At 40.0% G+C, this 15,907-nt stretch overlaps 1 protein-coding gene across 3 annotated transcripts in view; it reads right to left on the reverse strand.

The window, feature by feature from the left end:
* Dync1i1 (dynein cytoplasmic 1 intermediate chain 1) overlaps positions 1-15,907 on the reverse strand; it is a 290,402-nt gene that overhangs the window by 99,434 nt on the left and 175,061 nt on the right. For all 3 annotated transcript variants that reach the window (XM_051151961.1, XM_051151960.1, XM_051151959.1), the window contains 3 exons: positions 11,026-11,188; positions 8,719-8,818; positions 1,026-1,151 (listed from right to left, as the gene is read on the reverse strand). In XM_051151961.1, the coding sequence (XP_051007918.1) occupies positions 1,026-1,151; positions 8,719-8,818; positions 11,026-11,188 (389 nt within the window). The remainder of the gene's footprint in view (positions 1-1,025; positions 1,152-8,718; positions 8,819-11,025; positions 11,189-15,907) is intronic.

Consider the following 15,907-nt stretch of genomic DNA (forward strand, 5'->3'; position numbering starts at 1 on the left):
TTTGTGAGATAGCAAATTAGAAAAACATGGCCAGAGTTAGAGGTTACTCAATCATGTTGAAGCTGGGCTTTTTATTGCAGCGGCCCCTGTTCCTCAAATTATATCTGATAATGCTCTAAAGTGTAAACATATTTCAGTTCAAAAAGATACTCAGGTCCTAGATATAAAATGACACAAAGCTTCCTAGGATGAGACAAATAGATTTGCCTCCCAGCCTCTTCAGATGCCTGTGTTTAGAGTAGTTCTCCGAATCCTAATATTTGAGCAACTGAACATTTGAGGTAGGATGTTTGCTTTCCACCTTCCTGTACATAACCTCGTTAGTGAAGGAGTTGATACACCGGCCAATGCATTTGGGCAAAAGCATGGCAGCAGAGCAAAGGTGAACATGTGCAAGTGTGGCCTAATTTCTGTCCCAGCCTGTCAAATGGAAGAGAAGACACACATCATCAGACAAAAGGAGCAAAACGCCCCCAACTCTCGGAAACAATCTGCACCTGCAAAGTAGAAACAGCATCTACCTTTCTCAACAGTTCAAGTAATTTTGGTGGCAAGTCTTCCCCCGTCTCAGCTCTGGGAGTTTCATGATCTCCAGACCAGTATGGCGACTACAAACTTAGAAACGGCTACATTCATTGAAGTGTGTTTCAGCGACAGGAGGGAAGTCGGCTGGTAACGCTTTGAGGGCGTCCACATGGGTGGGCAGGCATATGCTGCCTCTAGGCAGAGGAAGTGGCACACCGCAATTTCTTCATGAGTGCGAGGTCTTTATAAACTCATCCTTATGGAGTCAGTTTTAAATAGAAAGAAAATGACACACAGTCCCCAACCAGGCTTCCTAACCATTTGAGGAGAGCTGCCGCTTTCCCAAAACATTAGGTTACTGTGGGGGAATTTTCCAAAATTGTCAACAATTCCATTTTTAACCTCAGTTCTTCTTCCTAACCAGACATGGAGGCAGTACAGCGTGAACTATGTTCAGTCTGGCAGGAGATAGGAATTATTTTAACTCTGCTGACTCCTACCTGACAGTGGAAAACATATTCTGGTGTGGTTTTCTTGAACTTCATGTTCCAAACCAGGGCCACTCCATCTGGCTCATGAGGAGCATCTTCATTGTTGTTGTAAGAAGCAACCATCAATTCGGGGTACTAAGTGAAAGAGGTGACAAAGATTCATTACATTATGATGACAGCATAGGGATTTTCTCATGATTGTACTGCATCCATGTTGTCAATATATCCCATCAGTGTGAGCCACCACAACTGGCTGATGAGTATTTTCCCATCTTACATGTCTGTGCTGTGCCACACATTTCAAATGGTCCTATCTCTAACAATTTGGGCACATTTAATATCAAATCAACACATCCTGCTTACTGTCCCTCATATTCGTGTGTGCACACATGGTTACCAAGCTGGAAACATGCTCAAATCCCATAGAATCAATCACTTCGGGCTACCCGCTCCTTTCTTCGATACTGGTTTCCATGACAACTTTCTGTTCTGATTTTCTTTTTTTACTGCTTTGTAAAACCCATGCAGACTCTCCTTTTGTTACATGATTCCAAGCAAGGCTATTTACTTTCTTCTTAAATTTTTCCTTTTGCTTTTACCTTCTTTCCAGATTACCCTGTAGATCCCAATGGCTTTTATATGCTTAATATGGTGCTAATTTTAAATTTTCTCTCTAGGCTTGATGTTTCTCTGAGCTCTAGGCACTGGTATTTGACTGCCCACTGGGGTTTGCTCGGGATGTCAAAAAACTGATCAGCAGCAGAGGGACACATAGAAAAATTCTGACAGGCTTTTCCACAAACCCTAGCTGCTCTCCCAGTGTTCCCTGAAATTTGTGCCTTGTAGCTGGTACTCACCTAACTGCATGAACGAGATGCTCTGTTTACATCTTTCCTTATTCCTTTCTTTCCTCTCCACATGCTGTATAGCACGAAGTACTATATGCATTTTGAATCTACAGGTTGTTCTTATTCTTAAGGGCAGAGACCCATAAATTAACTTCTTGTCTGATGAAGGCTTCAGACTCCTAAGCAGCTGCTTGTTCGCAGGCTTTTCACTCTGCCCATCTACTCCATACTCCATCCTTTGTGAGGATGACCTTGTAAAGTCTGTATTGGTCTGCATTTAGTAAGTTACCCTTAGCTTGACAAGTAATGGTTCATTATGGCTTTCAAGGGAAAATTCAAGTCACGTAGACTCCTTTCTGGTCTGCCTTTCTCTATTGCTTCTGTTTAATATCCTACGGCCTTTTCTTTCATCCGTAACAATGAAGCACATAGGTGCTCCCTCTGTACCCATGATTCTGAGCGCATGCTCTCTGGGTGCCCCTTCTGTGTTGTTTACCTCATTATTCACATTTGGGACTGAATGAAGATTCCAAGTCCTCTGACAGTCCTAACCATTGATGCCCCTTGATTCTTAGCATCCTCGTGTTTTTATGCCCCCATTGAGGCACATGGCCAGTATTGTGTTCCTTTCTCACTGTCTTCTCTTGTATCACAAAGCCCTTGAGTGGCAACACTAGAGTGTTTGTTGTTGTTGTTGCTGTTGTATCCCTGAGCCTATAGCTTAATAAATTCCAGTATATGATGTGTTAAGGTTAAAATCTACTGAGTGATTTAAAGTTTTGATTTTAGAAAAACTCTTTTATCTCAGTAAGTTTTTGATCAGCCCAAATATCGATTCCTTTGCTTATTAAACACATAATAATCTAATGATTAAATGTAAGAAGTATAAGCATACAATCACAAGGGAAGCTTTAATGAGATGTTGGAAATACATTCTCACCCTCCAAGAACTCTGTCCTGGGTGTGGTTAAATAGAGAATGAGTCTAATGAGCGATTTCTAAGTTAGAACACATTTCACACGAATGTCATTCTTGCCCGGGCTGCTCATGAATGGCCCTTTTAGCACACCAGAATTATTAAAGCTCATTTGAACTACTCCTCACATATAATCCAGCTTTATCTTCTGTTTTTCTATGCTCTGCATACATTCAAATGTAACAATACTTATATAAAGGTGCACTTCGATTTTTCCTTCCTGTGGACCCATGACTAAATCTAAGTCTTCAATGTGGTTTTATCCATTCTTTCAGCTACAGAGCTTACTGGTTGCTGCAGAGGAGGTGTAGGTATATACAACAACACACATGGATGTGGCCACCAAGGGAAGTCATCATTCTTTATTAGAAAATGCTCCTTAGCAGATGAATCAAAGCCTATTAAGCAGGGCCTTTGATTCAGAACCCGTTCAATGAAACTAACATCCAGATAAACACAGAAGTCTCCAGACTGTCCATCTGAAGTTTAACTATGTCACATGTGGAAAGGCAAGTCTATAAACACTGACACCACTACCGCGGGGGCCAGAGAGCAGCCAGATGTGTCTGGAATGGCATCCCACAGCTGCACATCTGGGTCTCATCGTTCACACCCACTTGCAGCTTTTCTTTCTTTCTTCCTTTTTTTTTTCCATCTAAAAATATTTTAACTTGTTTGGCTTTTAAGTTTCTTTAGCAAACAGGCAGTGCGTTAGTGAAAACACCAGGAAACTGCCTTTGGCAAAGTTTTCTATAGCAGGAATTACAAGGTGTAGAGGGACTACCCTACCTCTTATCTAAAGCAGACTGTTATGATTTCAAAGTGTCTTTTTGTACTTATTTTAAAAACCTTTTGTTTGAGGATGGCTAGTTGTGTTTACTCATTATCAAGTTTCCAAGCAATTATGGAAGTTTAAATGTTTGAAATTATACTTTTCAACAATTGTGAAATTTCTGGTCATTTAATTACTCATAAGGACTAGATTACCCTATATTTAACTTAGAGAAAATTTACCCAAAAAAATTACTAGCTTTGCTATCAAGACCAAATCTTCAGGAGAAATGGAGTCTAATATTTTCATGAGAGGAAAGAGCCAGCATATTGTAAGTGGCCCTTATGTCCTAGACACTGAGCTTGGCAATGTCTTACCTCACTTGTTACTCATGACTGTAGAAACAAGATAATGGATGACTCATTTCTACAGGTAAGTAAGATGAGTCCTGAAGTAAGTGACATGTTCTAAGCCATATTGCTCATGAATGACAAAGTGAGGAAGCCAATGGAAGTCAACTTGGCTCGAAGGGTTACATACCTATCTGTCCACTGTGGGATTATGTCTAGTGCATGAATAAAATGTGGCATCAAGTACAACACAGGACAGGAAACATTCATGTTAACATATCCTGTCCTATAGGAGTTCACCATTGGCTAGTGGGAAACAAGACACGTAAGAGTAACATCATCTCAAACACTAAAGTATAACAATGTGTGCTAAGAGGGAGGCATCACAAAGCTCTGTAGAAGCATAGGCATGTGGCGAGGGCAGGGATGGAGAAAAGCTCCTCTCATTAGAGGTGGGCACTTCAGGGAGACAACTGGGAAGGGCATTTGAGAAGCAAAATGGTGAGGACTCTAAAAAAAAAAACCCTAAAAATAAATTTACCATATGATTAAGTTATACCACTCCTTAGCATATGCCAAAAGGAATGGGTATGCATCCTATTGTATAGATACTGTAGATGCTGCCTATCCACAATAGTTAGGGTGACAGAGACAGCCTAAATACCCTTCAGTAAATGAATGTATAATGAAAATGTATTACACAATGGAATACTGTTCTGTTGTAAAGAAAAAGGAAATCATAAAAATTTCAGGAAAATGGGTGGACCTAGGAAAGACTGTATTGAGTTAAGTGACCCAGATCCAGAAAGATAATCACTGCATGTTATCTCTCACCTGAAGTTTCTAGCTCCAAATCCTCAGGTGTGGGTATAGAACCTGGAATGTCTCCAGAAATAAGGAAAGTAAAAAGTGACAACTGGGGGATTGTAGAGAGAGGAATGACAGGATACAAGAGAGAAACCATCTGGGGACTAACTGGGAAGAGGGTAGGGAAGTCAATACAGAGGGAGGGCGATGGGGAGGGAAGCATCACTAAAAATGTTTGAAAAAAGAAAACCTAAAGGAAGCATATATTTATTTACCTAAAATTGCGTTTTAAAAATGAAGCTATGCCATTTTGGCTGACGATACTACCTATCCCTGAGATCTATAGACTAAAAACCTTTAGTACTAGGCATGAAAAACCCTCTTTTGAGTTGTTGGTCAGGAGAGTCTGAGAAACTCCCAGAACGATATAGTCTACTACTGTTGCCCTTGGCTGTCTAATTTTTTTTTTTTTTTTTTTTTTTTTTTTTGGTTTTTCGAGACAGGGTTTCTCTGTGTAGCCTTGACTGTCCTGGACTCACTTTGTAGACCAGGCTGGCCTTGAACTCACAGCGATCCACCTGCCTCTGCCTCCTGAGTGCTGGGATTAAAGGCGTGCGCCACCACTGCCCAGCTTTGGCTGTCTTGTATACGAGGTTGACAGTAACTTCTGCTGCTAACGACAGCAAGGCCTTCACACACAGGCCTTGGAGGAATTGACCTGGATCTGACATGCACACCTCTTTCCTGAGGACTAGCTCCTGCAGTATCAGAAGATGCTGTGCAAGCTGCTAAGGAAGAGAAACCTCAGTAGTGATGCCTATGCTGTGATGCCTATGAACCACAAGAATGACCCTAAAGCATAGCAGTGGCGCTCATATCTCAGCTACAACCAACAGCTGTCTAATTGGACTTAAGGCACACTTAACAGGAGGGAAATCATACTTGGTACTGGAAACCCACCCAAGGCCCTTTTACTAATCCATCTTACTTTCCAACTGCATTCTAAGTATTTATCTTTATACCACAAACAAGTGTAGCTCTCACATCTCATCAAAGAAATCTCTCTTTGTAGCAAAAGGAACCATTACAGAACACCATGGCTGGACAAAATACAACTGATCATGGTGTACCTAGATCCAGTTGAAGCACCTGAGCCATAACTCCTGAATCTAAGGCCTGAGGAAAAGGGGTGGAGAAATTGTAAAAGTCAGAGGACCAGAAAATGAGAACGTGTCTCCTAGAAATGCCAGGGAATTTGCAACCATGATACGATACCCGAATAATATGCCTAGTTAAACAGGAGCTGAACAATGACACCAATAGAGATGCTATCATGGAAGGAGGAAATCTCACAGTGTCTCTCCCCTGGACAACTAAGAACCGATGAGAGAGAGAAAATTATTTGTCCCCAGGGACAAGGCCCCTAATAGGTTATCCATTCTAAGTGGACATTCCCCAGATTATATATGTGTGTGTGTGTGTGTGTAAGTAATAATAATATAATAATAATAAATAATAATAAAACAAAATATAATAATATATATAATAAAATAAATATATAATAATAATATATATATAAAATAAATAAGCATATAATAATAAAATAAAAATAAATAAATAAAATAATAATAAAAAAAGAGATTTGAGAAGGAAGAGAACAAGTTAGGACACACTGAAGTGAGGGAGGATAGGGACGGGGAAGATAATATTAAAAGTTGTTTAATAAAAATATATAAAATTAATCTTTATAAAAATGATACAAATGCTTAAGATAATTCTATAGGTAGAGACTAGATGTGGAGAGGCTAGCAAGGACTCTGTTTTCTAAGCTAGGCAAGGAGAATGCAGCCTGACGTGCTTGTCAATCCCATGTGTTAATGGCTTTGAATTAGTACCAGCAGGGACTCTCTGGCTTCTCTGAATTTGACTGAATTCATAGCTGGACAAATTTTGGGAAATTATTCCGGTTAGTGTATTATGGGGGTGGAGGACTGAAGCACATCTTTGACATAAGAGAGGGGTACATATTGTGTGAGAATGGTAAAAGTCCAGTGTTATACGCATCTAGACACTGGCACATGGGCTGTGAACAGTATTCCTGTACTGAACATTGTTGAATAGCTGGCACTGAGTAGAGTGCCAGATGCTCAGTTTTGTTTATGGGAGTAGTGTTTATATGATATTTTGTGAGTGTTGTGAAATTATACTGTTATTGCCTAAGGAATTCAAATTATAAAGCAGAATTATTTCTCAGGTTTCTCTCCATAGTGCCATTTTATGTCACACAAAAAACTCTCTGAGGTACACCTGCTGCCCTTACACCCTGAACCTGTGTCACACTCTTCTCCTTTGTCTTAATATCACCAAGTGTGTCTCTATCAATTCAGAAATTCTCTTCATCTCAGAATGAAAAGCTGTTCCTTTGAGCCCATAAAACTATTATGAAAAAAGAATTAGGGATTCTATTACAAAAACTATAAAATGCATGTCTTACAATTTCAAATTCCCTTCTACAGTGTAGAAAAAAAGGAGAGAGAGAGAGAGAGAGAGAGAGAGAGAGAGAGAGAGAGAGAGAGAGAGAGACAGAGACAGAGAGGGAGGGAGGGAGAGAGACAGAGAGAGAGAGAGAGATAGGAAGAGACAGAGAGAGAGAGAGTCCTTCCCTGGGGTAGTTTCTATGGTTTCCAATATCACTTCCTTTGACACAAATGTCACGTGGAAAGGACCTTGTGTGGATACAAACCCATGCAACCACACACTGAGGATGAGTAAACCAGCCACACTGCTGGTAGCCCAGCAGTCTCTTCAGGGAGCTGATTTGGGAACCACTAACAGTTGCCTTGGCTGGGGTATGTGTCAGATAAAGTTCCTGTGTAATTTCCAGACCATGAGTAAGTGAACGCTCCAAGTTAAGTGTTTCCTAGGGCTTGTGCCTGATTTCTCTTTGCACCAGGGCATGCTCACAGACCACCCACACACCGCAGAGAGACTGGGAAAGCTCCACTGTCTTAGTCTTTGTACAATCACACTCTCTGTGCTCTGTTGTTTGGATGTTAAAGAGGATTCAAGAGCAATTACCCTTACTCACTTGGTGGCTGCTGACAGTACAGTAGTGGAGAGCAGTGGACTCTCCATCAATTCCCAACAGGATTAAATGAGACTCTTCTTATATCCCCTTTGCTTATTTGCCTACGTCACCTTCCTCTTCTTTGCCCAAATCAGTCTTCCAAGATGCCTTGTCTGACCAGAGTGCCCTCCACTAACAGTGACTTCTTACAGCACTTGCTTTCTGAATGGATCACTCAGCACCTTCAAGCCCTTCTGCTTTCAGCTTCAAAGCAGCTCTTTGAGGGAAAAAGACACTAAAATCTATGCAGTAGAAGGTTGCAAGGCTGGAGTTTGGCTCTACGGTACCCTCACTGAGTGATGGGGAGCATGTTACTTAGCATCTGTTGACTTTCCTCAACTATACCGTGCAACTATTGGTAGTGGCTGCCTTATATAACACTCTTGAGGATAAAATAAGATAAAGTTTTCAAGGCGGTTGGTACAGTGCTTGGCATTTAAGTTATATAGATAAAAACAAATTCAGCGCATGGGCTCACAATTCAGACCACCCGCATTCAAATTCTTACTTCACCACAACTAAGCTGTGTGCTTTTACACATTGCATAACTGCTCAGTGCTGGGCAGAAGTCAGCTGGTTGGGCTGTCCATTTATCAAGTTGGCCAGGAGGAAACTAGTGGTGACTACAGTTAGAAAAGTTCCTTGCACAGAATGGTCTGAGTGCTTATTTGTTATCAAGAACATATGAATTGATAAGTACAAATATCTGAAGAGAGTTATAGATTAGGAATATATCCAAGACTGAAGAGCAAATTAATTTTTTAAACAAACAAATGCCATAAAAACACAAGTCAAACTTGTCCCATCAGCACTAATTCTTACCTGGAGAGACCAGTCCATGCAAGTGACCACTCGATGTTTGGACCAATGCTCATCATAGAACTGACGATTGAAAGAAAGGTTGGCTCCAGCCTGCACATCCCTAAGAGGATTAAAATAGCAGAGCTAACAGTGAAGGATCAGAATAGAGTATTGCCTACACAGGGGCACATGAGCATGAATAAAGGAATTAAAGATAGTCTCCTCTATGTAAAGCTCTTCCTACTAGCCCAGAAAAGTTTTCTACATATATATTGAGCCTAGTGTAAAATGTCACATTTGTTTCAGGTTCTTATCTCAGTGAGTTTTGCAATATTTTATTCTCTCTAATTGGCTCTAGCTTGAGGCAAGGTTATTAAAATTTTCCCTCAGCCAGCAAGAGGGCTCAGCAGATAAAAATTCTTGTTCGTGCCTGATATCCCAAGTCCGGTTCCATGATCCTATGGTAGAAAAAGAAACTGACTCCCAAGAGTTGTCCTCTCTCCTCCACTTGAATACCTACACTCATACACTCTCCACTGTTAAAGGAGCATAAAAATAAAGGGTGTTATTTGATGTTAATATTACTTTCTAGGCTGTTAGACCCAAAATGGTGTACATGTTTCTATCTGTGAATTATGATTGGCTCTAGCAGTTGTCTAGCAGGAAATAATTTCTGCCATGAGACAGATATGGTAGAGAGAATCAGGGAATCAGGAATGTTCCAGATATCAGCTATGTCAGCCATTGACCAAAGGAGCATATGGTCTCAGAGGATTGACAGCAGTTCTGCCACTGTTTGATTGGCTAATGTTCAACTGGCTTTGGTACTGTCTTCGAAGAACTCTGCACTGATCAGACAGTTCTTTCGAGGGCTGTGTGCTTAAACTGAGTAATGCCTGTCTGTGCCAGCAGCTACTGGATCTATAAAAGAATCTGCTAAACTGCTTCAGGAATTTGTCTGCAGTCACCCTTCCTCGGTTCACTTTATTCCAGTACGCTACAGCAGTACCACTCGTCTCTGTAGTTCCTGTTCAGAATGAGTAGCCTCACTTCAGAAATTCTCTCTTTAAGCTCTGGTCACTTAGCATAGTATGTTTTGCCTCTCCTGCCCTCGGCTCTTTAAACCACACGAATCCTATGGCAGCTTCACCACTAAAGGCAGGAGTACATGCAGTTCAGTCCTGTTGGAAAAGCAGTATGGTACTAGGTCATGTATTCAGATGGGAGGGAGAGACCATTAAAAGCAACCGAGCCACTAGAAATGGCTCTTTAAAATAAAGATTGGTAGGGCATGCAAATTCATGCTGTTTATCTCCTCTGCCAACTGTTGGGAATGTTTCCAGAACACCCCGTGAAATTGTTTTCCATGCCTCTGGTACATTCTTTTCTGTATCCTCAAGGTTGATATGACTTTGTCTTTTAAGAATGCATTTGAATTATAGAAATAATAATAATAAATTAGAGCTGGTACAAATGGCAAGTGAACCTACTTTCATATATTGTTCCCAGGCAAAAGGATCTGTCGCTACAATCCAACTATGTCTGCTTCTTATGAGTCTTACGAAGTGTCCCCTGATGTCCCATGGTGATGGCTGGCAGCCACTGACCTTTCTAACACACACTACTATCACAGTGAAAATCATGTGAGGCATTCCCCCTCCCCATTTCTTTGGCTAGTTTTTGTGTGTTTCATCTGTAAATATCTTTTTGTCATATGTGTTTCCTAAAATGTACATATGCATATATAACACATACACAATCTTATAGGACTAAAAGGAAGATGGATGTTCCAGGCTCTTTCTCACCTCTGTTCTTACCCTATATGACTCACGCCTATTTTTTCCAGTTTCCTGCTTGCTTAGCCAGCAAGAAGCAACCTAGGCATTCTACTACAAATATCCCCCAGCTGCAAACTAGAGTTTCCTCAAAGGACAATGTGTATGGCTCTGTTCATCTCTATCACCTGGCCTGGACTCCAGATATCAAGTTCAAAAGAATTTTGCTGGGGCACAGGATAATTACAGAGAAACTCTAAGCTAGAAGTTATAACCAAAGCCCACAGTCAAATCAGTCCTGGAATTTCATCTTCCTCTCATATGTTAGACTTGGAATTTGCCTAGTTAATCCGTCAATTTATTTAAAACCAGCAAGTAAAGTGGGCTTCTGGACTCATAGCAGTGGAGAGGCTGAGCCCGGAAGACCACTTGAGGTCTGCCCAGGACCAGCTGGGGTAGCATAGAAAGACCCCAAGTCCTAAAATAGACATGAAGACAAGAGAAGCAACAATTTATCGCACTATGTTATTCAGAATATACAGAAGCAACAAACCCGTCTTTCTCCTCAAGCTCTCGACCGCTGTAGTCAAAAAAGATGTCAGAGTCCTCAGCTATCGCTCTCTCAATTACTCGGATTGTCCGGTCGAAGAAGATGAGGAATTCCTCTGAGTGCAGGATCTGCTGTTTCTCTTCCTCTGTCAGCTCTCTTGGAGGGGCTTTTTATGCATGGAAGATTGTTAGGGAAGGAAAAGGGACAACTTAGAACTGTTCCAGAGAAATCCTGCCTTTGAAAGAGCTTGCTTATCCAAGGAGAGAGAATACAGAGGAAAGCAAACCATTGTTAATTAGGATTATAAATTGTTCTAAAACTCATACCAAAGGCATCTGTAGCTATTCCCCCTAAAAGATTTTATATCTCATCTAGTTGCTATTTTGAAAATTTAAAATTATTATAAATGAAAGTAGATTGGCATGCTTTAAGATATCAGTTCTAAATGCTATTTGCTTTCGAAACTGGACAAAACCCTCAAATAGGGCAGAAAAATACATTAATAAAAATCGTACTTTAGGATCTATCTGTGACATGGTGCAGATGTGCACTCTGCTCTCCACCAGGCAATTCCCCTTGACTTTGGCTGGCTGGCTGAGAAGCTGACATCGGTAAGGAAGCTATGTTCTTCCTGGTCTGCACTCACGCCAGGCTTCTCTGAAACATTCTGCACTTGCTTTTATGACCTAGAGTGGTTATTTTATTTTATTTTGTTTATCTTATTTAGATTCTACCTGGTACAATATGAGACGGGGAGATGAAATAACTATCAGAGTTCCATGGCACTTGCAAGTCAGTTGAGGCCAACATTGGCAGCTGGTTCTATGGATCTATAAGAAATTACCTCAGCAACCTTTTTTAATACAATTTTAAAAAATACAAACTCTAGGGACGAGATTAGGAACTCTTCCAGACTGGAGAAAGGCTGAGGGCAGAAATTTTCAGCTAGACCTTTATGGTCTCTAGAAATCCTACTTCTACCCATGAGCAGACAGCTAGGGAACAGTTGAGCCTTCCATCACTCTTTCAGAAAACACTTGCTACTTAGCTTGCAGAAGGAGACTCACCAATTAAAATCACACTTAGTGTCCCTGATGACCTCACTTTCTGCAGAGCTTCACACGACTTCTAAGACCATCTCCACAATCTGGCCCGGGTTTTTGCTGGCCACATGATGAGAGGAATCTTGTAGGTACAGTCAGTTGCTACATAACATTTTATAGAAATTTTACTGGGCTTGATTAATGATATTTTAGGCCCATTGTTCTGGAAGATGGCCTTTCTGTAGAGCCATCATAGGCGATTTCTCTCTCCCATTTGTGTTTCTCCCAACTTGCCTCAGATCATGACACTGGGAGTCTGAAAACACTCCAGACTCTATTAATAATAATAACAATAATAAAAATGAGATGGATTCTGATGAATTTGAGCCACACTTCAGAAATGCAGCCCATTTAACAATATGGCAAAAATGTGATTCATCAACTGCAACAGAAGACCTGCAAACACAATCCACTCATCATTCCTGTCTGCTGCAAACAGAATTAAAAACAGTTCATTACTGGGTGTATTGGGACTTTCCAAAATTCCCATCTAGTTCTACTGCATAACCTTCCCTGGAGGCCAGTCTGTGAACTGATGAGGCTGGTGATGTCTAGATTCAGATTGGGAGTCGGTAGAGGCCATTAATAATGAGGAGAATGCTACGAACCTGCGATTTTACCAGCCGCTATTGGCTCTCACTCTTACTTGTTAATTTGATCTTAAACTCTGAGGAGTAGTACAGCTTAAAAATCACAAGTAGGCAATAGGGACATGGTTCAGCAGTTAGGAGCACTGGTTGCTCATTTACAAGACCCAGGTTCAATTCCCAGCACCCATATGGCAGCTACTAGCTGTCTCTAACTCCAGTTCCAGGGGGCTATGGGTACCCTCACACAGATGCACATACAGGCGAAACCACCAATGCACATAAAAAATAGATCCTGAAAAAGATCTATAAACATATACACCCCAAATCATACAAGCATTCTACAAGAAGTGATCCAGAAGTTATTTATTAATGTATTTTTTTAGCTTTCTTGGGAAGCTTGAATTATCTCTTTGATGAGAACAGTAAGGCTATTAAATGTAACCAGATGAAACAAAGACCAAATCTATAAAATGCTCGGTCTTATTTGTTGGGTTCATACCGTTAACAAATCAATTAACCTCACCAAACCAGGCTACTATGGGCCCAGCAGAACACCTTTTAAGCAGATTCCACGTTGGTCACTGTTCATAGGTGACGAGACACTCTCGAGATTAAGCAAAGCCGCAGAGTCTTTCTCCCTTTACCCTCCTGCTTTTTCCTCCCATGAGAAAAATCAAGAATGTCTACTCTCTGCTTATCTTTTTGAACTACATCTATTTAACCCTGTATCTCTTCTTACAAGTCTATTACCTTGAATAAAAAATAGTATCTGTGTAATTTTCCGTAATTTTTTTCCCTTCCCTGCAGCTTATTGTCACTTTGATCTCAGCTTTCAAGACACACAAGCTCTTCTCTGGGAGAAACAGAAATGGCTGATCAAAGTGACCTTGGAGAGGCTGGAGTCCAGGTAGGCGAAACAGCTGCCTCCTCAGACATTACCCTTCACAATACAATATTTGGCCTGAAATCAAATTGCTACTGAAACAAAACAAAGGATACACTTTATATTAAGCTTTGATGTCTAACAGGGACCAAACGACATGATTTGTTTGCCCAAAATAATAACATGCATGTGCAGATGAGCTCTTTCAAGAAGTCATAAACAGTAGTCGACTTAGAAATTAAATAAAAATTATAGGTAGTTTTGATTAAAACCAATCTCCTGTTGCTTAAAAACCATTTAAATTGGTAAGTGTGGTCACAATATAATGAGAACATAATGGAGCACCCAGGACCCGAAGTCAAAAGATACACCGAGAAGTACGACCTCTCAGACCGAAAAGCAAAGTGTTAGCTAAGAGAATCCACTATGCATCTAACACAGAGATGAAAACAAATATGGCCCGCAGTATCCTTTCCCAAGATGCACGTCCACGTTCTCCTGGGATTGTTTTTCTGTCGCTTTTGCCTGTCCTTTAAAATCAATGAATTATAAATCTCTTTTCCTAATATGTATGCACATGTATACACATTCAAGGTAGATGCAAAAAAGGTAGAGATAAAAAATTAAATAAAAATATTTTTAAAAAGATAGAGTTAACTTATCACCAAAAGCCACATCAGAAGAAATCATGGGTATGGATTAGATAATATTTTATTTGGCTTCCCAGTACCAAACGTGGAGAGCTCTTTTCAGGAGCTGGCGGCTGGCAATGCTTCATGCATTTCTAGTGTCCTTTGAAAGAAGAGTCTGGGCGAAAGGTAGACTAAGGAAATATGACTTACACACTGTCCAAAGAACAAGATCATTTAGAAATTTACCCAGCTATATTTATCCCGAATATCGTGTATAAAAGAGATGTATCAAATTCATGAAAATTTTAAAAACTTGAAGTAAAAATTTAGAAATTATATGAGTTTGTGACCTGCAAAGTTACAATCTACTATAAATTTTATTTAGAATCTCCTTTTTGTTATTTAATTATATAAATGTTAATATCTCTTAGTCTTACATATGAAGTACATTTTCATGTACCTTTTAAGATGAGTCTGTCCTACTAGCTATGCTTTCCTGACTTTTCTTATCAATATGTTAGCTACTTTTTAATTGGTCTCACTACATTCTGTCTCTTGTTTCTAGATTTCTTAGAATATTTGCCTCTACATAGATAAAATATACATAATGAAGCCCACAACTTATAACATATTGAATATTTTACTTTTATTTTGTGTGTGCTTATATATGTAGGTGTCCTGTGGTGTGTGTGTGTGTGTGTGTGTGTGTGTGTGTGTGTGTGTGTGTGTGTGTGTGTGCAGGCCAGAAGTCAATGTCAGGTGTCTTTCTCAACCACTTTCTCATTTTTGAGACAAGGAATCTCAGCCTCACCAGTTGTACAGATTGACTCTCTAGTGCTGTAATTATTGGCAAGGGCTGCTGCATGTGACTTTTCACATAGGCACTGGGAACCCAAACTCAGGTCAAGTTTGCATTGCATGCAATTTATTGACTAAGTCACTTTCCCAGCTCCTTAATCTTATTTTAAGCCAAGATTTATTTGTAAAATATCCACTTTATAAATGGCTTGCCTTGTTTTCACAATCCAGCATTATACTGGAATATAAAAGCATGGTATTTAAAAGATATTTTGCGAGACTATCTAAAAGATAAAAACAAACAAACAAACAAAAAAACAAAACAAAACAAAACAAAAACCATGCAGCTAGTAAAAACATCAGATGAAATTGAGGCAATGCCCTAATGGAGATTTTACAGTACAATCAGTTCATAAACAGCAGCAGGGAACCAAATGAACCTAACGCAGACAGACATTCATGTCTGAAGTTAACACGAGGCTCAGGGCTCCTTGGAATGAGAAGTCCAATGCTTCTGCTCTGAATCTTTTAGCATGACGCTCCCATGTGAAGAGTCCTGAAGTTTTGATGAAAAGTTAAAAAGTTACCTGAAATATACTCTTTGTGCAAAAAGGAGCATGTGGAAAATTGCAAATCAAAACTGTGTTTATTTCTACTTGATGCGTTTTGCACTTTGGTGTCAGATGGAGAAGTGTGTAAAAATAAAAACTAGTGCATACTGGACTTTTTGCCAATCTCTTACTATATTTTAATTCATGAATAAGAAAAAGGAGAAGGAGGAGGACAATGAGGAGGAAGAGAAGGAAAGAAAATAGACAGATTTCCCAGAAGATACGTTCCCTGGTTTGAAACTATGTACGTCAAGCTTTAGCCCAGAGC

The sequence above is a fragment of the Acomys russatus genome, chromosome 10 (genome assembly GCF_903995435.1).
Source record: "Acomys russatus chromosome 10, mAcoRus1.1, whole genome shotgun sequence".
NCBI classification, from domain to species: domain Eukaryota; kingdom Metazoa; phylum Chordata; class Mammalia; order Rodentia; family Muridae; genus Acomys; species Acomys russatus.